At 63.1% G+C, this 22,248-nt stretch overlaps 2 protein-coding genes across 2 annotated transcripts in view; one reads left to right on the forward strand and one right to left on the reverse strand.

The window, feature by feature from the left end:
- Nucleotides 1-7,795: 7,795 nt before the first annotated feature.
- Nucleotides 7,796-18,606, reverse strand: LOC101942255 (beta-2-glycoprotein 1-like). Its single transcript, XM_042843221.2, has 8 exons — nt 18,479-18,606; nt 15,861-16,016; nt 15,322-15,507; nt 12,344-12,455; nt 11,972-12,048; nt 11,245-11,424; nt 9,714-9,929; nt 7,796-8,865 (listed from the first exon to the last, which is right to left on the reverse strand). The coding sequence occupies exons 1-8, from the start codon at nt 18,594-18,596 to the stop codon at nt 8,801-8,803; spliced, it is 1,110 nt and encodes a 369-aa protein (XP_042699155.1). The 5' UTR covers nt 18,597-18,606; the 3' UTR covers nt 7,796-8,800.
- A 263-nt stretch (nt 18,607-18,869) lies between these two features.
- Nucleotides 18,870-22,248, forward strand: part of LOC101937053 (protein kinase C gamma type) — a 12,071-nt gene continuing 8,692 nt past the window's right edge. Inside the window, 2 exon segments of the mRNA XM_065570948.1 lie at nt 18,870-19,366; nt 20,543-20,792. Of these exon segments, the coding sequence (XP_065427020.1) occupies nt 19,200-19,366; nt 20,543-20,792 (417 nt within the window). The 5' untranslated portion in view covers nt 18,870-19,199.

The raw sequence follows: 22,248 nt of genomic DNA on the forward strand, positions 1-22,248 counted from the left end.
CTTTCTGTGTTTGTCTGTCGTCTCTCCTGTTTAGAGCTTTGCCGATAAGGATAAGCCAGGGCAGGAAGTTGAACACGGGAAAATGGCTCAGGGAGGGCAGAGAATGGGGTATGGGGGCCTTCCTCCTTTAGGGGGCGCTGACTCCCATCCGGCCCCAGGGCAGGGACTGGCTGGCTCAGGGGGGCAGGGAATGGGGCATGGGGCCTTTCTCCTTTAGGGGGCGCTGACTCCCATCCGGCCCCAGGGCAGGGACTGGCTGGCTCAGGGGGGCAGGGAATGGGGCATGGGGCCTTTCTCCTTTAGGGGGCGCTGACTCCCATCCGGCCCCAGGGCAGGGACTGGCTGGCTCAGGGGGGCAGGGAATGGGGCATGGGGCCTTTCCCCTATAGGGGGGCGCTGGCTCCCATCCGGCCCCAGGGCAGGGACTGGCTGGCTCAGGGGGGCAGGGAATGGGGCACAGGGCCTTTCCCCTATAGGGGGGCGCTGGCTCCCATCCGGCCCCAGGGCAGGGACTGGCTGGCTCGGGGGGGCAGGGAATGGGGCACGGGGCCTTTCCCCTATAGGGGGGCGCTGGCTCCCATCCGGCTCCAGGGCAGGGACTGGCTGGCTCAGGGGGGCAGGGAATGGGACCTTTCCCCTCCAGGGAGAGCTGGCTTTGATCCCGCCCAAGAGTTGGGGGGCAGGCTGACTGGTGGGGTGAACATGGAGGAGGGGCCATGTGGGGCAACCCCCGGCAGTGAAAGGCTTGTTTCTCCGCAGAGGCTGAGGCTGGGCGTGGAGAAGGGACGGGCGTCCGGCCCAGTGGAAATTCCAGCTCAGAGCTCCGTTTCCTCGGTGGGGAGCTGTCTGAACGCAGCTGTTGTTGCGTAGGGATGGGCCGGGGAAAGACCCAGAGAGAGGATATGTCACCATCTCCCGCGCTGGCAACTCCAGTCACCCCACTGGGACAAGCAGAGGCCCACGCCCCACCCCAGAGACAGCTGCATCTCAGCCCTGGACAAGGGGTCCGCATATACCCAGCCCCCGCGCCCCACCCCAGAGGTGGCCACGTCCCAGCGCCGGGTGAGGTCATTGCTATGTATAACTGGGGGGCTCTGTTTTCCAGCGCGGGGAGGAGCTGGCTAGGGTGCGTTCCTGGGGCTGGTGCCAGAAGGGGCTGGGCAAGGCCGGCCTGGAATGAGGTGATTCCTTCAAACAGCCCTGTCTGGGCTGGGGAAGGAGTGACGGGAGGCGCTGCTGTCTGGCTAGTGTTAACCCCTTCCTGCCCTCTCCTCCCCGCCAGCCCTGTCCTCCACAGTCAGGGGAGAGCATCAAGGAGAGAACCCAGGAGTCCTGGCTCCCAGCCTCCCCTGCCCTAACCACTAGACCCCACTCCCCTCCCAGAGCCAAGGAGAGGACCCAGGAGTCCTGTCCTCCCAGCCCCCCTGCTCTAACCACTAGACCCCACTCTCCTCCCAGAGCCAGGGAGAGAACCCAGGAGTCCTGGCTCCCAGCTCCTGCTGCTCTAACCACTAGACCCCACTCCTCTCCCAGAGCCAAGGAGAGGACCCAGGACTCCTGTCCTCCTAGCCCCCCTGCTCTAACCACTAGACCCCACTCCCCTCCCAAAGCCAGGGAGAGGACCCAGGAGTCCTGTCCTCCCAGCCCCCCTGCTCTAACCACTAGACCCCACTCTCCTCCCAGAGCCAGGGAGAGAACCCAGGAGTCCTGGCTCCAAGCCCAGCCCCCGCGCTCTGACCACTAGACCTGTAGCCCATACCACTAGCGGTGGCATTGGATTTGGTGTAGCAGTAGCCTCTGGACCTATATGCCATAAGGCACGGGCGTAAACAGTTCATGTAAAGCTTTGAGGCCTAGTGGCCCGGCAGCCACCCTGAGTTTTGGGGCGCCGGGACCACTGGGCTCAAGGGGGGGTGTTTGATACCAGGTTCTTGGGTCGCTTAACCCCGAAGCTGCCTTGGCAACCGACCGGCATGCGTGGTAACAAGCGACCCTCGTTAAGACCCTCAAGTCTAGGACAAGGGCAGGCCGACATGGCCAGGGTGCGAAGGTTCGATACGGACCCCAGCCAGGAGGCTGGGCACGGCACTGAATACACCGGCCAGCCTCCCAGGTGAGAGGGCCAGCGGGCCAGTTTGCCACGCCAGGGCCAGGTCAGCCTCTCCCCGAGGACGGGTACGTGCAGATGGGCAAGGCCCGGGCCGAGGCAGCCCGGGATTTCTGCTGGCCTTGTGTGGGCCGGAGCGGTTCTGTCTTTATGTGTTGTGCTGAGAAATGCGGCTGGAGCCCTGCTCGGCCTCGGTGGGGGGGGGAGCGCAGTGGGGTTCCCGACCAGATGTAGGATGTGGGAACCTTGATTCTGGGCCAAGAAGCCTCTCAGAGCCAAGGAGAGAACCCAGGAGTCCTGGCTCCCAGCCCCCGCCTGCTCTAACCACTGGACCCCACCCCCCTCCCAGAGCTGGGGAGAGAACCCAGGAGTCCTGGCTCCCAGCCTCCCCGCGCCCCCCCCCCCCATCTAACCACTAGGCACCACTCCCCTCCCAGAGCCAAGGCGAGAACCCAGGAGTCCTGGCTCCCAGTCCCAGCCCCCCCTCCCCCAACTGTTTTTAGCCTGGATGAGTCAATCTGTTCTCAGGAAAGGGAGGTTTATTGGTCCCGGGAGGAGGGGGACATGAGCTAAGCGGGGTGCGTCCACAGCGTGAGTCAGGGACCAGCTATTCTCAGTAGGCACCTTCACCCGCTGAAGGCTGCTTGGTACGGGGGCTGAACGGGACCTACTCGGGGTGCCCCACAGCGAGCAGCACACCCCACACTGCCCTAGCCCAGCATGCACTGGGGCATCATCCAGCCATCGCCCCCAGCACTTCCTCCCCCCAACCTCTCCATCCCTCCCTTTACCCACAACCCTATCCATCCCCACATCCCCCAACCATCCCTTTACCCAGCCCTTCTTCTATCCCTCCCCCATGCCCCTCCATCCCTCTCCCCCATGCCCCTCCATCCCTCCCTTTACCCAGCCCTTCCTCCTTCCCTCTCCCCCACGCCTCCCTCCATCCTGCCCACACCCCTTCCTCCATCCCTTCCCCACACCCCTTCCTCCTTCCCTCCCTTTACCCACCCCTCCATTCCTCCCCCGCACCCCTTCCTCCATCCCTCTGCCCACACCCCTTCCTGCATCCCTCCGCTCACCCCTCCATTCACCCCCTCCCCCCCCGCCCAGAATGTGGCCTGGAGGCAGGGCGTGTGGGAGTGAGTCTCTGGCAAATCTTAGGGGGTGCTGAGCTGTGAGGGGGGTGGGGAAGATCTCTGTGTGTTGGGGCACGAGGGAGTGGGGAGTCTGTGTGGGTGGGTGGGCAGTTGTGGGGCTGTGGGCAGGGGTGGTGGCGTGCAGGGCGCTGTGCATTTGTGGGAGAGCTTGGGGGGGGCTGCTGGGCATAGCGGGGCTAGGAGGGCTCTGGAATCAGGGGTGTGTGTGTGTTCCAGTGTTGGGTAGGGGGGCTGTGTGGCACGGCATGGGCCTGCCCCAGAGGGAAGGGGCATGCTGGTAGCACAGGGCCAGGCAGGCCACTGTGCGTCTGCTAACCGCCGGTTTGTAAATAGTGCCCTGCATGGGCTGGGCAGAGCGAGGCCGCCCTTGTCATGTCAGGCCCCGTCGCCCCCGGCCAGCCCCTCGCTCCAGGGACCGACCCCTGCCTCGCCATGCCCCATTGCCCCCAGCCGGCCCCTCCTTCCGGGGACCGACCCCCCTGTCGCCAGGCCCCATCGCCCGCGGCCAGCCCCTCGCTCCAGGGACTGACCCCTGCCTTGCCATGCCCCATTGCCCCCAGCCGGCCCCTCCTTCCGGGGACCGACCCCCCTGTCGCCAGGCCCCATCGCCCTCAGCCAGCCCCTCGCTCCAGGGACCAACCCCCCCCTCGCCATGTCCCATTGCCCCCGGCCGGCCCCTCGCTCCAGGGACCGACCCCTGCCTCGCCAGGCCCCATTACCCCCGGCCGGCCCCTCGCTCCAGGGACTGACCCCTGCCTTGCCATGCCCCATTGCTCCCAGCCAGCCCCTCACTCCGGGAACCGACCCCCCCTCGGCAGACCCCATTGCCCCCGGCCGGCCCCTCGCTCCGGGGACCAACCCCCCCCTCGCCAGGCCCCATTACCCCCGGCCGGCCCCTCGCTCCAGGGACTGACCCCTGCCTTGCCATGCCCCATTGCTCCCAGCCAGCCCCTCACTCCGGGGACCGACCCCCCCTCGGCAGACCCCATTGCCCCCGGCCGGCCCCTCGCTCCGGGGACCAACCCCCCCCTCGCCATGTCCCATTGCCCCTGGCCGGCCCCTCGCTCCCGGGACCAACCCCCCCTACATCATGCTCCACTGCCCCCACGGGGGCCCCACAAAAGGTTGATCCGGCCCTGCCCCAACCCTGCCCGGGCTGCAGCCCCCCCAAGTGTGGAACCGGCTGAAACGCTGGGGCTGCAGCGACACCTGCTGGCTGCTGTGAGACCAACAGAAAACAGCACCCAGGGCAACCCCTTTGCTTCCACCCCAAACGCCGCCTCTGAGACTCCTGGCGAGGAGTGGGGGTGATGGGTTAGAGGGGGCGGGGCTGGGAGCCAGGACTCCTGGGTTCTGTCCTGGCTCTGGGAGGGGAGTGGGGTCTAGTGGTTAGAGGGGCTGGGGCTGGGAGCCAGGACTCCTGGGTTCTCTCCCCGGCTCTTCCATTCTTGTGCTGTATGACACTGGCCATGTCGCTGCCCCTCTCTCTGCCTCAGTTTCCTTACCTGTGCCACAGCATCCCCACCCTTGGCTCCCCTGTTAGGCTCCCCGATTGCCCTGGGGAGGGGGTGCCGCCCCTCCTGGCCCCAAGGGCTGATGGGAACCACGTCTTCCTGTGCTGTTTGTTCTACTCCCCTTCCCCCAGCCCCCTGGGTTGGGAAATCCTCCCCCCTCCACCGCAGCTGTTCCCTGGACTTCTGATAAGGCCCCTGTTCCCCTCCAGCCTCTAATCATTAACCCTCAGGGCCATGGGCAACCTAGAGCGCAGGACATAGCCTGCCCCCTCCCTACCCCGCCCGATCAGCCCCACGGGCCCATTTACCCCGGTATCCCACGCCCTCCCTACCCCCTAGACCAGAGCCACGGTGTTACCAGCTTTGCCAGGTACTTTGGGGTTTGCTCATTTATTAGAGTTACTCTTCGGGGGCTGGGGGAGAGGGAGGTCGAGCACTTCTATCACCCCCAGATGTCCCAGGTTCAGCACGTCCCTGTCCCCACTTTCCCGTCACAGTTGTTCTGGCAGGAACCCATGTGATGAGCAAACCCCACAGGAGTTTTGGGCGCTGCCGGGATACTTAGCTTAGGTACGAGGAGCGTCGCTGCAGGGCGAGTGGGGAAGCCAAACAACACCCACGGGGTGGGGAGGGGGGGCAGAGCGAGAAGCAACCAGTTATTTATTGCCAGGTAATAACCATAGGGGAGCCAAACAAACAAAACCGTTATAATATTAAATCAAACTTAAATTTGATTATAAAAGGTTTAAAAAATTATGACTGATCACACAAGTCAGGGTCAGAAGGCTACACCTAGAGAGAGAGAGATGGGTTCTCACCACTCCGTGAAGCTTGACTCGATCGGGGGTCCCAGGGGATGGTGGTAGCTGAGGGTCCGGAGTGCTGGAGACAGACAGAGCCCCCGGCACGATCAGTCAGGAGAAGATGTCGTCCCAATGGAACTGATGCAGAGTTTGGGTCCAGGCATCAGAGCACTGACTTGAGCGTGGGAAGGGGTTTTTGTAGGGCAAGAACAATGGTTCAGGGGAGACACTAGGTGTGTTTGTGAGTAAACTGATGGCTCAAGGGAAAAGACCAAAGTTGTTTTGTTCAGGCTACACAACAGGAGCTGATCATTCCTGGCCATGGACGATGCTCCTTGGAGGGAGCTCACAGTGCAATTAGGGAGCTTCAGTATTTTGGATACCAATAAAGGATTCGTTACTAGAATTGGTCTGATAACTGCTGAGCTGGGGGTGTGCAGGCGTGGGCTCATTAACATCTGGAGCAGAGATCCCCCATCATGCCGTGCTTCCCTGCTTCGCTGGCCCCAGAGTTCCCTGCGGTTCTTGCCTTGGAATCTCTGGTCTCCAGTCTGTAGCTGATGGAGATGCCTCCTTGTCCCATCTCCCATGCAGATGAGGCCAGGGGGAGTTTCCTTAATCTTGTCACCCTTGTCCCAGGGGTTTCAGTGGGTCTCCCACGGACTTTCCATTGCTTTTTGTAAGTCTGTCTCTGATCGACTTTGGTGCAAGCAGAGGCTGGGGGTGGGGAAGTCGAGGTCTTTCGTGAGTCAGACAGGCTGGATACTGCGCCCTGGTTCCCCAAGAACACAGAGCTGACAGGTATCCTGCCCCCCGGATCAGAGCCATGGGCCCATCTACCCCAGTATCCTGCCCCCTCCATGGCCCCTGGACCAGAGCCACGGGCCCATCTACCCTGGTATCCCACCCGCTCCCTGCCCCCCGGACCAGAGGCATGGGCCCATCTACCTCGGTCTCAGATAGTGGTCAGCTGTAGCTGTATCAAAGTGAAAGGAGGAAGATCCCAAATGCCCCACATGGGCAATGGAGGCATAACTCCCCATAAGGAAAGGCTCCTCCAGCCCACTACTCCCCCGCACTTAATGCGTCTGGGGGAAGAGGGAACCCCCACACCCCTTCCTGACCTCACGCTGGGCCCAGGAGGTTCTGCTGCCCCTGAGCCCCTGGTGCTCATGTGGCGGTCAGTTCCGCAGGCTAAAGACATGTCCCGGGTTTAACAGCAGGGGTCGCCGCTCCTGGGGTTGGGGGAGGCAAGCGGCTGTGGTCTGGGGTGGGACAGGGATGGACACACTGATCCCCTCCATCCTTGTCCCCCCCCCCCTCCCAGAGTCCTTCACCTCCGTGCCCCTGCTCTGTTTGTGCGTGAATAGTATCAGGTCTTTGGCCTTTTGTTCCCTGGCTGCCTGCATTGGACGCTGCCCAGGCCCTATTCCAGGAAGCCGCCTGCCTGGGAGAAGGGGACATGTGAGCCCCCACAACACCACCACCCAGCCCTGGAGAATTCCCCCCCCCATGTGGGATTGCTGGGAGAGGGATTTTGGGATGTGGTGGCAGAAGCACTGGGGAGGAGGGAAAAGGGGGACCCCTTGGAGCAGGGAGCTTCCCAGCTGAACCCTGAAATTATCTGTCAAGGGAACGTTCCCCTGGCTGAACCCCAAAATGAGCTTACAAGGGGTAATTCCCTGCGTTCAACCCGGATATTTTCCCATAGCAGGGAGATTTCGCCTGGTGAACCCTGTTATGAGCCCAGAGGGGTCCTCCTGAGTGAACCCCAATATTATCCCACAGGGCAGGGGTCCCCTGGTGAACCCCCCAATATTATCCCATAGCAGGGAGATCCTGGGTGAACCAATATTATCCTGGGGGGACCCTGAGAATGAAAACTATTACCCTTGGGGGGGGGGAGATTCCCTGGGTGAACCCTGATAACAGAGGGGTACCCCCAGGTACCCTGATATATCCCATAGTGGAGAGTTCCCAAGGTGACCTGTGCTATTATCCTGTAGCAGGGAGTTCCCCAGGTGACCCCTCATATTATCCTATATGTGGAATTCCCCCAGGGTGAACCCTGGTATGCTGTAGCAGGGATTCCCTGGGTGACTCTGATATTATCCCATAGCAGGGAGTTCTTCTGGCGAACCCCAAGATCATTCCTTAGTGGGGCATTTCCCTCCCCACCCCATTCCAGGCCCCGGAGGATTCTGGGAGAGATTTCAGCGTCTTGCTTTGTTTTATTTCTCTACTAAAAATGGCAAACTCACAGCCAATAAATACAAGTGAACAAACAGCCCCCGGCCCGCCCCCTTCCCCCTCCAAAGAACAGAGACCTCCCCGGCGCGGCCCCCCACCTCCTGCCACAGAGATGGGCTCGGAGTCCACTCCAGGTGTGAAAATCCAGGCCGGGATTTCACTGAGGCCACATGGAGGAGAAAACCTGGCACTGGATTATCCTGGCTGCTGAATGGACACGACTAGATTCCCCAGCCCCCCCTCCCCGCACGTGGACTGGTCCTCTGGGACATGCGGGGGAAGGGAGGGAAAACCCGGCACTGGATTCCACTGCCAGCTGGAATGGAGTTGCCCGGATTTTCTATCCTCCCCCCAGGAATGGCATGCCAGCCCCTCCCCCCCCCAGTTCTCTATTGGGGTCGGAGATGGGCTCTAAAGCCAGGACTGGATCCCCGTGCCAGCTGGAATGCACTGAATGGGGACAAGGAAGCCCCCTACCACTGCCCCTACCCCCCACAGCTCTTTCACGCCCAGCATAATGGGGCCCTGGTACCAACGGGACCTTTGCACGATGGGCCCTCTCATGACGGGAACTTTGCATGATGGAACCTCGCATGATGGGACCGTCTCACGCTGGGTCCTTGGCCCTGCAGCCTGTGCACGATGGGGCTCTCGCACGATGGGTCCTTTGCACAACAGGGCCTTTGCACGATGAGACCTCACACGCTGGGGCCCTGGCATTGCAGTCTGTGCATGATGGGGCCTTTGCACAATGGGGTCTTCGCCCGACGGGCTCCTCACACAACTGCACCTTTGCACAAGCAGTCTTTGCACTCTGGGGTCCTCGCATGAGGAGCTTTCACACGATTGGTCCTCCCAGGAAGGGACCATTGTCAACGGGTCCCCTGCTGGCTGCTGGCTCCTCCCCGCCGCGTGGGCGGTCCATCTGGTCAGGCTGTGTGTGGGTGTCGGGGGGCCGCGGGGGGCTCAGCAGGGGCGGATCTCGGACACCACCCGCTTGGGGAAGAACTGGTACTGCAGCCACGTGGGCTCTGAAACGAGACAGGGCGGGTGAGGAGGGGAGTGCGGTAAAAATACCCCCAGAACCCCTACGGCTCCCCTCTGAATCCCACCCCTCTTCATCTCCCCCCACCCAGGATTCCCCTCTTCCCCCCCAGGATCCACCTCCCCCACCCCTGCCCGTGGACATACCCCTCCCCCCACAGCTCTCCACCCCACCCCTCTCCTGCTGCCTCCCTACAGCTCCCTGTCCCCACAGTAAATCTCGCACTCCCACGGCTCCCTCCCTGCCCCCACTTCCCTAAGGCCCCACCCACGGCTATCTCCCTGTCCCCCACTTCCCCATAGCTCCCCCCACGGCTATCTCCTTGCCCCCACTTCCCCATAGCCCCCCCCAGGGCTCCCTCCCTGTCCCCCACTTCCCCATAGCTCCCCCCACGGCTATCTCCTTGCCCCCACTTCCCCATAGCCCCACCCAGGGCTCCCTACATGCCCCCACTTTCCCATAGCTCCAACCACAGCTCCCTCCCTGCCACCCACTTCCCCATAGCTCCCCCCACAGCTATCTCCCTGCCCTCCACTGCCCCATAGCCCCCCACAGGGCTCCCTCCCTGCCCCCCACTTTCCCATAGCTCCCCCCACAGCTCCCTCCCTGCCCCCCACTTCCCCATAACTCCCCCCATGGCTCCCTCCCTGCCCCCACTTCCCCATAGCCCCCCCACAGCTCCCTCCCTGCCCCCACTGCCCCATAGCTCGCCCCACGGCTCCCTCCCTGCCCCCCACTGCCCCATAGCTCCCCCCAGGGCTCCCTCCCTGCCCCCCACTGCCCCATAGCTCCCCCACGGCTCCCTCCCTGCCCCCCCAGCCTCCTGCCCCTCACCGTCGTAGCAGGCCGGCAGGGGCAGCAGGCCATCGAAGCAGCGCGCGGGGGCCTGGTAGCTGCAGCTCTGGGTCTGGGTCTGCGTCTGGTTCTGGCTCCGGCAGTAGAAGGTGACGATCTCCCCGTGCTGGACCTGCCCTTGTGGGATCTCGTGGATCCAGAGCTTGTGGCCCTGGTAGAGCACACGGCTCCGCTGGGCCGGCACCAGGCAGCGCGCTGCGGGGAGACGGGAGACCGGGGTAGATGGGCCCATGAGGCTGATCCGGGGGACAGGGAGGAGACGGGAGACGGGGTAGATGGCTAGTGGGGCTGATCACAGGGGGTGGCAGGATACTGGGGTAGATGGGCCCATGGCTCTGGTCCAGGGGACAGGGAGGAGGCGGGATACCGGGGTAGATGGACTGAGGGAATGATCCAGGGGGGATGGGAGGAGGCGGGATACTGGGGTAGATGGACTGAGGGAATGATCCAGGGGGGATGGGAGGAGGCGGGATACCGGGGTAGATGGGCCCGGGGGCTGATCCGGGGGACAGGGAGGAGGCGGGAGACGGGGTAGATGGGCCTGGGGGCTGATCTGTGGGGAATGGGAGGAGGCGGGATACTGGGGTAGATGGACTGAGGGACTGATCCAAGGCGGGTGGGAGGAGGTGGGATACCGGGGTAGATGGGCCCGGGGGCTGATCCAGGGGGGATGGGAGGAGGCAGGATACCAGGATAGATGGGCCCGGGGGCTGATCCAGGGGGGAAGGGAGGAGGCAGGATACCGGGATAGATGGGCCCGGGGGCTGATCCAGGGGGGAAGGGAGGAGGCAGGATACCGGGGTAGATGGGCCCGGGGGCTGATCCAGGGGGGATGGGAGGAGGCGGGATACCAGGATAGATGGACTGAGGGACTGATCCAGGGGGGATGGGAGGAGGGGGGATACCGGGGTAGATGGGCCTGGGGGCTGATCCAGGGGGGATGGGAGGAGGCGGGATACCGGGGTAGATGGGCCCAGGGGCTGATCCGGGGGGATGGGAGGAGGCGGGATACTGGGGTAGATGGGCCCGGGGGCTGATCCAGGGGGGATGGGAGGAGGCGGGATACCGGGATAGATGGGCCCGGGGGCTGATCCAGGGGGGATGGGAGGAGGCGGGATACCGGGATAGATGGGCCCGGGGGCTGATCCAGGGGGGATGGGAGGAGGCGGGATACCGGGGTAGATGGGCCCGGGGACTGATCCAGGGGGGATGGGAGGAGGCGGGATACCGGGGTAGATGGGCCCGGGGGCTGATCCAGGGGGATGGGAGGAGGCGGGATACTGGGGTAGATGGGCCCGGGGGCTGATCCAGGGGGGATGGGAGGAGGCAGGATACCGGGGTAGATGGGCCCGGGGCTGATCCAGGAGGGATGGGAGGAGGCGGGATACCGGGGTAGATGGGCCCGGGGGCTGATCCAGGGGGGATGGGAGGAGGCGGGATACCGGGGTAGATGGGCCCATGGCTCCGGCTGGGGGTTCTGGGGAGGAGGGGAGCGGAGGAGGGGCGGTACCTCTGCAGAAGGGCCGGGGCGACCAGGTGCCGTTGCCCCGGCAGGTGACCCGGTTGGTGCCATCCAGCAGGTAGCTGCGCTTGCAGAGGTAATAGACCAGCTCCCCGGCCCGGTACTGAGGCTTCTCCACCGCCACCAGGTAGCCCTCAGCGATGTCCCCGGGGGGCGGGCAGAACACGGCTGGGGGAGAGACGGGGTCACGGACAGGCCCTGAGCATGGACAGAGTGGGGCGGGGGGTGGAGGGAGGGAAGGACAAAGGGCTGGGTGGAGAGATGCAGGTTGCGTGGGGCGTACATGGATGCAGGCGTATGAGGGGGGCGGATGGGGGTGTGAGGTGTGGGTGGCTGGAAGCCATGTGGGGGGTACCGGGATGCAGGGTATATGGGGTGGGTGAGGGTGTGGGGGTGGATGGTTGGAGGGATGTGGGGTTGGATGGCTGGAGGGGTGTGTGGGGCGAATGGGGGTGTGGGGGCTGGTTGGCTGGAAGCGATGTGGAGGGTACAGGGATGCAGGGTATATGGGGGGGATCTCTCTCTCTAGGGCATCCCCCAGGCTCCCTTGCACCCCCTTCCAAGAGCACAGTCCCAGCCCCCCACATTCCCTCCCAGCTGGGAGGGGGCCTGGCCTGGCGCTGGAGCCTGGGAGGATGGGCCAGCCCTGGCATGGGGGCAGACGGGGACAGAGAGAAACCGGGACCCCCCTCATGCCCCCCTTCCCCCTACTCACGGCGGCAGGTCGGGGCAGGTCCAGACCACTCCTGGTTCTCCTGGCATCGGATGGTCTCTGGGCCCTCCAGCCGGTACCTGGATGGGAGGGAGAGGTGAGGGTGGAGATGGGGCTGGGCTCTCTGGGGGCCTGTGGGTCGGAAGTGAGGGGCACCGGCAGAGCTGGGGGGAGCCCAGGGTTGGGCTAGCGGGGCTGCGGGTCGGGAGTGAGGGGCACCGGCAGAGCTGGGGGGAGCCCAGGGTTGGACTAGCGGGGCTGCAGGTCGGGATTGAGGGGCACTGGCAGGGATGGGGGGGAGCCCTGGGCTGGGCTGGCAGGGGCTGCGGGTCGGGAGTGAGGGGCACCGGCAGAGCTGGGGGGGGGGAAACTCACCCGCGCTTGCATTTGTACCGCACCTCCCCGCCTGCCCTGTAGGAGGCGCCACTGTAAAAGCCATTGTCGGTCTCTGGCGGGGGGCTGCAGAAGGATGCCGGGGTCAGATCCCCTGGAACAGAGGACGGAAGGGGGAGGGGAGTCAACTGAGGGGGGGGGGTCACCCCTGTCTCACAGCCAAGTTCCTCCCCCCTTAACCCTTGGCATCCTCCAGACACAAAGAGCCATTAAAGGCCTCAGCAAGGGGAAGATTTTTTTAGGTTCCTTCCCCTTAAACACCGTCAGGGGGCGGGGCAGTCTCCCTTTAAGAGACAGGCCCTTGCCCCGCCCTCTTCCAATAGGCCCCTCCCCTTTCCCATTTGCCCCTCCCTCTTAGTAGACTCCATCCCCATTGGGCCCTTCAGTGTCGCATTAAACCCTGCACTTCCCTTATTTGCCATTGTAAGACATTGGGCCCCTCCTTCTCAGTGTAAATGCCTCCCCTTCTGCCCCATTTGCCTCCTCCCCCTCCCAGCAGGCCCCATCCCATTCCACATTTGGCTCCTCCCCTTATTTAGCCCCACCTCTCCTTCTCCAAAGCCTTCCCCTCCCGCCCCCGAGGCTGTAATTCCCAGACAAGGGGGGGAACCCCATGGGTTTCGCTGGGAGTAGGTCCCTCCCCGCGTGCTGCTTCTCCCGGACTCCTGGGTTCTCCTCCCCCCAACAGGCTCCATCTTTCTCCTGGGTGGCAGGGGGAGGGGGAGAATAAAGAAGACTTCGGAGCCCAAGGGTCAGAGATCACCTCGGAGTGGAGGGGTCACCCAATTTGGGGGTTCAGAGTTTAGATTGAGAATCTGGCTCTAATTTTTTTTGGGGGGGCAGCATCTGGGGCTCGGAGGGGAAAGTTTCTCTTATTTCACTGGCATTTTAGGGGAGGAGGCAGAGTCCTGGCTTTGAGGGGAAAATTCAGGGGAGTCAATTGATTTTGGAAGTGAAGGTTCTGTCTCCCAGCCCCCCCCCCCACCCCGCATTGTCCTTCCAGAGCTGGGATAGACCCCAGGAGTCCTGCCTCTCAGCCCCTCCTGCTCTGACCACTAGAGCCCACTCCCCTCCCGGGGCCGGGGAGAGAACCCAGGAGTCCTGGCTCCCAGCCCCTCCCCCAAGTGTACTGTCGTGGGGGCGATGGGACAGTTTCCATCTGGCCCAGAGCTCGATCCCTCCGGGGAGGCGGCCCCTTAACCCTATTTAGCGCCGGCCCCCTTGCTCCAGATGCTGGGTCCCCTGGCTCCGCCTGGGGGCGGGCTGGGGGAGGACGCAGGACCAGGATAGCTGCTTTGCCTCCCTATCTAGGTCTCTGCTTGCCAGGGGATCCGTTACCCTTGAATCGGCCCCGGGACTCATCCTGATCAGTTCACTGCCTAGAGAGCAACCTGCCCTTGGCAACTGCCAGCGTGAGTGGCTGGGAGCCAGGACGCCTGGGTTCTCTCCCCAGCTCTGGGAAGGGAGTGGGGTCTATTGGTTAGAGCAGGGGGGCTGGGAGTCAGGACTCCTGGGTTCTCTCCCCAGTTTTGGGACATCTGTAAAGAGACCAGGAAACAAGAAAAAACAATCCAGGACCTTGTGTGTTGGTTTTTCTGTTACAGTGTTGGCAGCTGATGATGCAGGGTGGAAGGTGGAGAAGGCTGGAGGTGTGAAGTGATGTTGTGGGGTGTTGGTGACTGATATACGGTGATGGTGTTGGTGTTGGCAGCAGGTGTTGGGTGTGGGTGACACTATTGTGTTTTGGTAGTTTGTGTTGGGTGACAGTGTTGGTGGTGGGTTCTGGGAGTGGGTGATGGTGTTGAGTTTTGGGGGCAGGGTGACAGTGTTGTTGGCAGGTGTTGGGGTGACAGTGTTGGGGACAGGTGTTGGGGCGTGGTGACTATGTTGGGGTCAGGTGATGGTGTTGGGGTGGGGTGATCATGATGGGGCAGGGACTGGGTGACACTGTTTGGGATGGGGTGATGGTGTTGAGGGTGGGTGTTGGATGATGGTGTTGGGGGAAGGTGACAGTATTGGGGGCTGGTATTGGGTGACAGTGTTGGGGTGGAGTGATGGTGTTGGGAGTGACTGTTGGGAGACAATGTTAAGGGTGGGGTGAGTGTGTTGAGATGTATTGTGTTGTATGATGGTATTGGGGCAGGGTCACAGAGCTGGGGTGGGTGTTGGGTGATAGTGTTGGAGGCGGGGTGACAGTCTTCGGGGTGGGGTGACAGTGTTGGGGTGGGGTGACAGGGTTGGGGGCGGATGTTGGGTGATGGTGTTGGGGCGGGATGATGGTGTTTGGGTCGGGTGTTGGGTGACGGTGCTGGGGGAAGGTGACAGTGTTGGGGGTGGAGTGACAGGGTTGGGGCAGATGTTGGGTGATGGTGTTGGGGTGGGGTGATGGTATTGGGGGCGGGTGTTGGGTGATGGTGTTGGGAGAAGGTGACAGTGTTGGGGTGAGGTGACAGGGTTGGGGGTGGATGTTGGGTGATGGTGTTGGGGCAGGGTGATGGTGTTGGGGGTAGGGTGACAGGGTTGGGGGTGGATGTTGGGTGATGGTGTTGGGGGCAGGGTGATGGCATTGAGGGTGGCTGTTGGGTGGTGGTGTTGGGGCGGGGTGACGGGGTTGGGGAGGGGTGACAGAGGTGGGAGTTGGGGCCAGAGAGGATGTTGGGTGATGGTCTTGGGGGCAGGGTGGTGGAGTTGGAGACGGCTGTTGGGTGATGGTGTTGGGGCGGGGTCATGGGGTTGGCGCAGATGTTGGGTGATGGTGTTGGGAGCAGGGTGATGGTGTTGAGGGTGGCTGTTGGGTGACGGGGTTGGGGGCGGGGTGATGGGGTTGGGGGCGGGGTGACGGGGTTGGGGGCGGATGTTGGGTGACGGTGCTGGAGGTAGGGTCACGGTGCTTGGCACTGCAGGGTGGATGATGGTGAAGGTCCTGGCTGGTGACTGGCGGTGGCGTTCCCGTCCCTTACGTTCGCAGGGTGCCGTCAGACTCCACTTCCTGTCCCCTTGGCATCGGCTCAGCGCCACTCCCTCCCCTTTGGACAGCCTGAAGCCCGGCTGGCAGGTCACCTCCATGAGGGCCCCGAAGCCACGGGAAGCCTGGGCCAAACGCGTCTCGGCGTTATCAATCTGCACGGGCCATGGGCAGGTCCGGCCTGGGAAGGACAAAAACAGTTGGGAGGGAGGGAGCCAGGACTCCTGGGTTCTGTCCCGGCTCTGGGCAGGGAGTGGGGTCTAGTGGTTAGAGCTGGGGGGCTGGGAGCCAGGACTCCTGGGTTCTGTCCTGGCTCTGGGAGGGAAGTGGGGTCTAATGGTTAGAACTGGGGGGCTGGGAGCCAGGACTCCTGGGTTCTGTCCCGGCTCTGGGAGGGGAGTGGGGTCTAGTGGTTAGAGCTGGGGGGCTGGGAGTCAGGACTCCTGGGTTCTGTCCTGGCTCTGGGAGGGGAGTGGGGTCTAGTGGTTAGAGCTGGGAGGGGGGCTGGGAGTCAGCAGCAGTCCTGGCCCCTACCGGGTGTCACACAGCTCAGCCCGCAGGCCCCATCGCACAGGCACTGCCTGCGGCCTGAGCAGTCGCGGTCCTGGGTGCAGGTCCTCTGGCAGGTCTGGCCTGTTCCCTCCGCTGGCTCCTCTCTCCGGGCTGGGCAGAGACTGGGCCCATCTGTGCCTGGCAGGACACGAAGGAGAGCTGTTAGAGTGGTTTGTATGGGTTGGGAAACTGAGGCGCAAAAGGAGGGGAAGGATGTCACAGCAAATAGAACCCAGGAGTCCTGGCTCCCAGCCCTGCTCCAACTCTAACCCACTAGACCCCACTCCCCTCCCAGAGCTGGGGAGAGAACCCAGGTGCTCTGGCTCCCAGCCAGCTGTTACCACAGGGATCCCCACCCCGTACTGTTAGAAATGGAGAAGTTTGAAGCAGGGGGTGGGCCGCATACAAACATTTCCCTCTGAAGCCCCCCTGACTTTACCGGGAAGGGCCCCTGCAATCCCCACCATAGCCACCCGCTAGAGGCGCAGGTCTGCACGTGCCTCTGGGCCCTGCTGGGTGGGGGCCGGGAGGGGTACAGAATTCTCCCCTCCGTACTGGCTGGGGAGCCTGGAGGGGTGTCCATCCCCCAGACACCTGTCTGTCCACCTGGCCCCTTACACCGTCCAGCCTCATACCCGCCCCCCTCTGTCCCCATCCACCCATCTATCCATCCATCCCCCTTCATCCTCTATCTATCTATCTATCTATCTATCTATCTATCTATCTATCTATCCCCATCCACCCCCTCTATCTATCTATCCACCCCCTTCATCCCCTATCTATCTCCCTTCACCCTCTCTATCTATCTATCCCCATCCACCCCCTCTATCTATCTATCCCCAGCCATCCCCTCTATCTATCTCCCTTCACCCTCTCTATCTATCCCCATCCACCCCCTCTATTTATCCATCCATCCCCCTTCATCCCCTATCTATCTCCCTTCACCCCCTCTATCTATTTATCCCCATCCACCCCCTCTATCTATCCATCCATCCCCCTTCATCCCCTATCTATCTCCCTTCACCCCCTCTATCTATTTATCCCCATCCACCCCCTCTATCTATCTATCCATCCCCCTTCATCCCCTATCTATCTCCCTTCATCCTCTCTATCTATTTATCCCCATCCACCCCCTCTATCTATCCATCCATCCCCCTTCATCCCCTATCTATCTCCCTTCACCCTCTCTCTCTATCTATCCCCAGCCACCCCCTCTCTCTATCTATCTACCCTGCTCAGCCCGTGGTGGGGGCCCCGGGGTCGGTTCTCTGGAGCTGAGAACTGGGGCCCTCCCTGGTTTCTAGCAAAGGGCTGTCTAAAGACCCGGCCGGGACAATTACCTGGAACAAAATCACATGGGACAAGGGCAGGCGTCTGAGCCTCGGGGGGGGGGGGGCAGGGTCAACCCCTCCAGTCTGTACCCCCCTTCCCGGGTGGGGGGGGGTGCGGGATCCCCCCTACAGTCTACAGCCCCCTTCCCGGGGTGGTGCGGGATCCTCCCCCCAGGCTACAGCCCCCCTTCCTGGAGGTGCGGGGTAGGGAAGGGGGTGGAAGGACCCCTTGGGGGAAGGGAGGGGGACAAGGCAGGGAGCCTGCGGGGGGTGGTTCCCTAGTGGGGGAGGGGGACAGGCCTGAGGACGGGGGAAGGGGGACGCGAGGGCAGCGGGGGTGGGGGTAGGAGTTGGGCTGGTGGGGGGGGGGGAGTGAGCTGGGGGGTTACCCTGACGAGGGAGGGGAGAAGGGGGAGGGGCGTCGGGGGGAACCCTCAGAGAGGGGAGGAGGAAGCATGTGAGCCCAGCGGGTGGGGGAAGGGATGGGGAGCCCGGGGGGGGGGGTCCCCTGCCCCTCACCTGTGGTGCAGTGACTGCCCCAGGGCAGCAGAAGCAGCAGGAGGAGGGGGGCACCGTGGGGCATGACGGGCGGGGTCCTGCGACGTCCCTGTGAAGCCAGTGCCCCCGAGGCCTGGGTATATATCGCCCCCTCCCCCTGGTTATCGATTAACCACCCCTCGCCCGGGGACTCTGACCTCCCGGCCAGGCACTCAGCAGCAAAACAGCCCCACGTCACTGCAGAGAACCCAGGAGTCCTGGCTCCCAGCCACCCCGTTCTAACTACTAGTCCCCGCTCCCTGCCCAGAGCCCCGGAGAGAACCCACGAGTTCTGGCTCCCAGCCCCCCCGTTCTAACTACTAGTCCCCGCTCCCTGCCCAGAGCCCCGGAGAGAACCCAGGAGTCCTGGCTCCCAGCCTCCCCGTTCTAACTACTAGTCCCCGCTCCCTGCCCAGAGCCCCGGAGAGAACCCAGGAGTCCTGGCTCCCAGCCACCTCACTCCTCTTTCCTCCCCGTAGCCTCCCAGAGCTGGGATCTGGGGGGATCTGAGGGGATCTGGGGGGGGATTCGGGTGTCAGGACGGTGGGGTTCTACATTTGGGGGTGTCCTCAGGCCCCCCTCAGGGAACGCCCCCCCGCCCCTTTCTCCTTTAAGGCCGACTCCTCCCCCCGGAGCCGTCAGAGACCCGCCTCCCCCCGCCCTGCTCTCCCCCCACAGCAGACACACGGCCCGACCGGCCGTCAGCTCCCCTACCGGCGCGCCCGTCCCCACCTCGGCCTCCTGCGGCGCCTGCTGGAAACCTCCGCTCCGCCGTCGCCTTCAGCCCTCCGGTCCCTGCCTCCTCTTCTATCCCTTCTTCTCTCATCCCTTCTTTTCTTATCCCTTCCATCCCTCCTTCTCTCTACCCCCCATCCCTCGGTCCCCTGCCTCCTCTTCTACCTCCCCTGTTCTCATCCCTCCTTCTCTTTATCCCTTTCTCTCATCTCTCCCTCCCTTCCTTCTTTCTCTCTACCCCTCCTTCTCTCCCTCCATCCCTTGCCTCCTCTTCTATCTTCCCTGCTCACATCCGTCCTTCTCTCATCCCTCCCTTCCTTCCTTCTCTCTACCCCTCCTTCTCCCCTTCTCTCCATCCATCCTCTACCTTCTCTCTATTCCCCCATCTCCCCTTCTCTTCTCTCATCCCTCCCTTCCTTCCTTCTCTCATCCCTCCGTCCCCTGCCTCTTCCCCTTCTCTCCCTCCCTCCCTCCTCTGCCTCCTCTTCTCTCCAACTCTCCTCTCCCTCCTGCACCCCTCCGTCCCCCCCGCCTTCTCCTTTCCCCTCTCTGTTCTGTGCATCCCTCCATCCCTTCGACCTCCCTTCTCTGCATCCATCCCTCCTCTCTATTCACTCCTCCATCCACCCAGTCCCTCCCTTCCCTCCATCCCTCCAGGGCCCCTTCCTCTTTTTGTCTTTCTTCCCCCCGCCCGAGGCTGGGGGGCCCAGGTGGGGCCATGGCGCTGGTCACCTCGCCCACCGAGCTGGAGTGCCTGACCAAGCCGCTCTTCTGCCGCAAGGGGGCGCTGCGCCAGAAACTGATCCACGAGGTCAAGAGCCACAAATTCACGGCGCGATTCTTCAAGCAGCCCACGTTCTGCAGCCACTGCACGGACTTCATCTGGTGAGACCCCCCCTAGCGCCCCCCCAGCACCTCCTAGTGCCCCCCAGTATCCCCCCCAGCCCACGTTCTGCAGCCACTGCACGGACTTCATCTGGTGAGACCCCCCCTAGCGCCCCCCAGCACCTCCTAGTGCCCCCTAGCGCCCCCCCAGCCCACGTTCTGCAGCCACTGCACGGACTTCATCTGGTGAGACCCCCCTAACGCCCCCCCAGCACCTCCTAGTGCCCCCTAGCGCCCCCCCAGCCCACGTTCTGCAGCCACTGCACGGACTTCATCTGGTGAGACCCCCCCCTAGCGCCCCCCCAGCACCTCCTAGTGCCCCCTAGCGCCCCCCAGTATCCCCCAGCCCACGTTCTGCAGCCACTGCACGGACTTCATCTGGTGAGACCCCCCCTAGCGCCCCCCCAGCACCTCCTAGTGCCCCCTAGCGCCCCCCAGTATCCCCCCCAGCCCACGTTCTGCAGCCACTGCACGGACTTTATCTGGTGAGACCCCCCCTAGCGCCCCCCCAGCACCTCCTAGTGCCCCCCAGCGCCCCCCAATACCTCCCAGCCCACGTTCTGCAGCCACTGCACGGACTTTATCTGGTGAGACCCCCCTAGCGCCCCCCAGCACCTCCTAGTGCCCCCAGCGCCCCCCAGTATCCCCCAGCCCACGTTCTGCAGCCACTGCACGGACTTCATCTGGTGAGACCCCCCCTAGCGCCCCCCCAGCACCTCCTAGTGCCCCCTAGCGCCCCCCAGTATCCCCCCCAGCCCACGTTCTGCAGCCACTGCACGGACTTTATCTGGTGAAACCCTCCTAGCGCCCCCCAGCACCTCCTAGTGCCCCCAGCGCCCCCCAATACCTCCCAGCCCACGTTCTGCAGCCACTGCACGGACTTCATCTGGTGAGACCCCCCCAGTATACCCCAACTCCATTCTCTCTCCCCCCAATGAGTTTGCTGCTGCCACCCTTCCTTTAGTCTTAGCATATCTGGAGGGACTGGTTGGTTCAGAGCCTGGGACAGAACCCAGGAGTCCTGGCTCCCAGCCTCCTACTTTGTGGCATAGCAGATGTTGGGGGAGGCGAGGAGTGGGGCGCATGTTAAATATGTGTATTGGGGTGAACTGAGTGTGAGCAGCTCACTGCAGCGGTGAGGTCCAAAGTAACATTGTGTTGCTCTCTTGCTTTCAGGGGGATCGGGAAGCAGGGACTGCAGTGTCTAGGTAAGAGACCCCCAGCCTGCAGGGTCAGTGACCCCCCTGCTCCACTGAGAGCCATGCTCGGGGGGAGACCGTCACTCCCACTCTCAGCCTTGGGGTCCTCTCTTCTGGCTACTGGTGATGGTATAACCAGCCCCCACGCCGCACCCCAGATGTGGTCGCATGTCGGCGGGTTGGGAGGGGAACATTGCCACCCATTCCCAGCACAGAGCCCCATGGCGCTCTAGGCTCTGAACTAGATTTCTTGACTCCGGCTATTTTAGGGACTGGCTGGAAAATTCTGTTTCTGTTTTTAAAACGCCCCAAAATAGCTAATACCGGGTGACCTTTCAAATGCTCGATGCTTTATTCCTTAAGCTTCTTTGACACCTGGGGGCCAGGACTCCTGGGTTCTCTCCCTGGCTCTGGGAGGGGAGCGGGGTCTAGCGGTTAGAGCAGGGGAGCCAGGACTCCTGGGTTCTCTCCCTGGCTCTGGGAGGGGGGTGGGGTCTAGCGGTTAGAGCAGGGGAGCCAGGATTCCTGGGTTCTCTCCAGTGACGTGGGATTGTTTTGCTCTTGGGTGTCTGGCCAGGAGGTCAGAGTCCCTGAGCCAGGGATGGGGGGCGGCTTTGGCATCAGCCTTGCTGGGTTAGAGCAGAGGGGTGGCTGGGAGCCAGGACGCCTGGGTTCTCTGCCTGGCTCTGAGAGGAGAGTGTGTATTTGTGGGGGCTGGGAGTGGAGGATCTGGGGTTTTGTGTTTAGGGGAGTTCTGTGGGGGTTATGGGGTATCGGGGGGGGCTTCGTGCGGGGTAGGAGGCCTGTGGGGTTAGCTGGGCAGCTGTGTAGGGGATCTGGGGGTTCTGGATGGGGTGGGGAGATTTCTTCCTGCCTCCCCCCTCCTGCAGGTAGGTGTGTGGGGGGGCGGGGGATAATGGGGAAATCCCCATATGCTCCGAATGGGGGTGTGGCTCTGCAGTTGATTGGTCGGTGATGAACTGGGGGAGCGGTTGCCAAGCGATGAACAGCTCTGGGCAGGGTGGGCGGGAGGGGGGGTTCCTGCCAGTCCTAGAGTGGGTGGGGGCAGAGTTTTTAGGGGACTCTGCCCCTCCCCCAGCTGGCAACGTGAGGCCCAGTGTGGTGGGGGCGGGATATGAGTGTTAAGTGGTTGGGGGGGGGGACCAAATGGATGGGATGGGGGTGGTTCTTAGAGTGTCCTCTAAGAGGGGGCCATGTGTGTGGAGGGGGCCATGATGGGGGAAACATGCACACGGGGGTGGTTGGAGGGGGGTGTGACGGGTGGATGGGGGTGTGTGCACATGGGGGTGGGGGTGACAGTGGGTGGGGGTGTGTGCTCATGAGGTGGGTCAAGGGGGGGCGTGACGGGTTGTGCATGGTGATGGAGAGGAAGGCTGTGGTGGTGGATGTATTTGGGGGCCGGGTGTGCAAGAGCAAGTGGGGTGTTAGTGTCAAGCTGCCGGGGCTGTGTACGAGTGTGTCAGGGTGTGGGGATAGGTGTGCAGGTGCCAAGATGGCACGTGGGGTGTGTGTGACACAGACACCCTTGCACAAGTGTGTGGCCGGAGGCTAGGTGGGGGGTGCCTTTACACACTGGTGGGGGTGGGTGCATGTGGAGACTGTTGGCGCGACTGGCTAGACATGTCGGCGGTGGGCATGAGTGTGCTGACTTTTGCACACGTG

This window comes from Chrysemys picta, chromosome 17 (genome assembly GCF_011386835.1).
Source record: "Chrysemys picta bellii isolate R12L10 chromosome 17, ASM1138683v2, whole genome shotgun sequence".
In the NCBI taxonomy this organism is placed as follows: Eukaryota; Metazoa; Chordata; order Testudines; family Emydidae; genus Chrysemys; species Chrysemys picta.

What these genes read in the sequence shown, in the direction of transcription:
- LOC101942255 (XM_042843221.2), bottom strand. Translation starts at nt 18,596, where the DNA reads ATGGAAGGGATAAGAAAAGAAGGGATGAGAGAAGAAGGGATAGAAGAG. An exon ending in TCTGACGGCACCCTGCGAAC is followed by an intron (nt 12,456 to 15,321) that starts GTAAGGGACGGG and finishes CCTCTGTTCCAG; the next exon opens with GGGATCTGACCCCGGCATCC. An exon ending in CCTGCCGGCCTGCTACGACG is followed by an intron (nt 8,866 to 9,713) that starts GTGAGGGGCAGG and finishes GTCTCGTTTCAG; the next exon opens with AGCCCACGTGGCTGCAGTAC.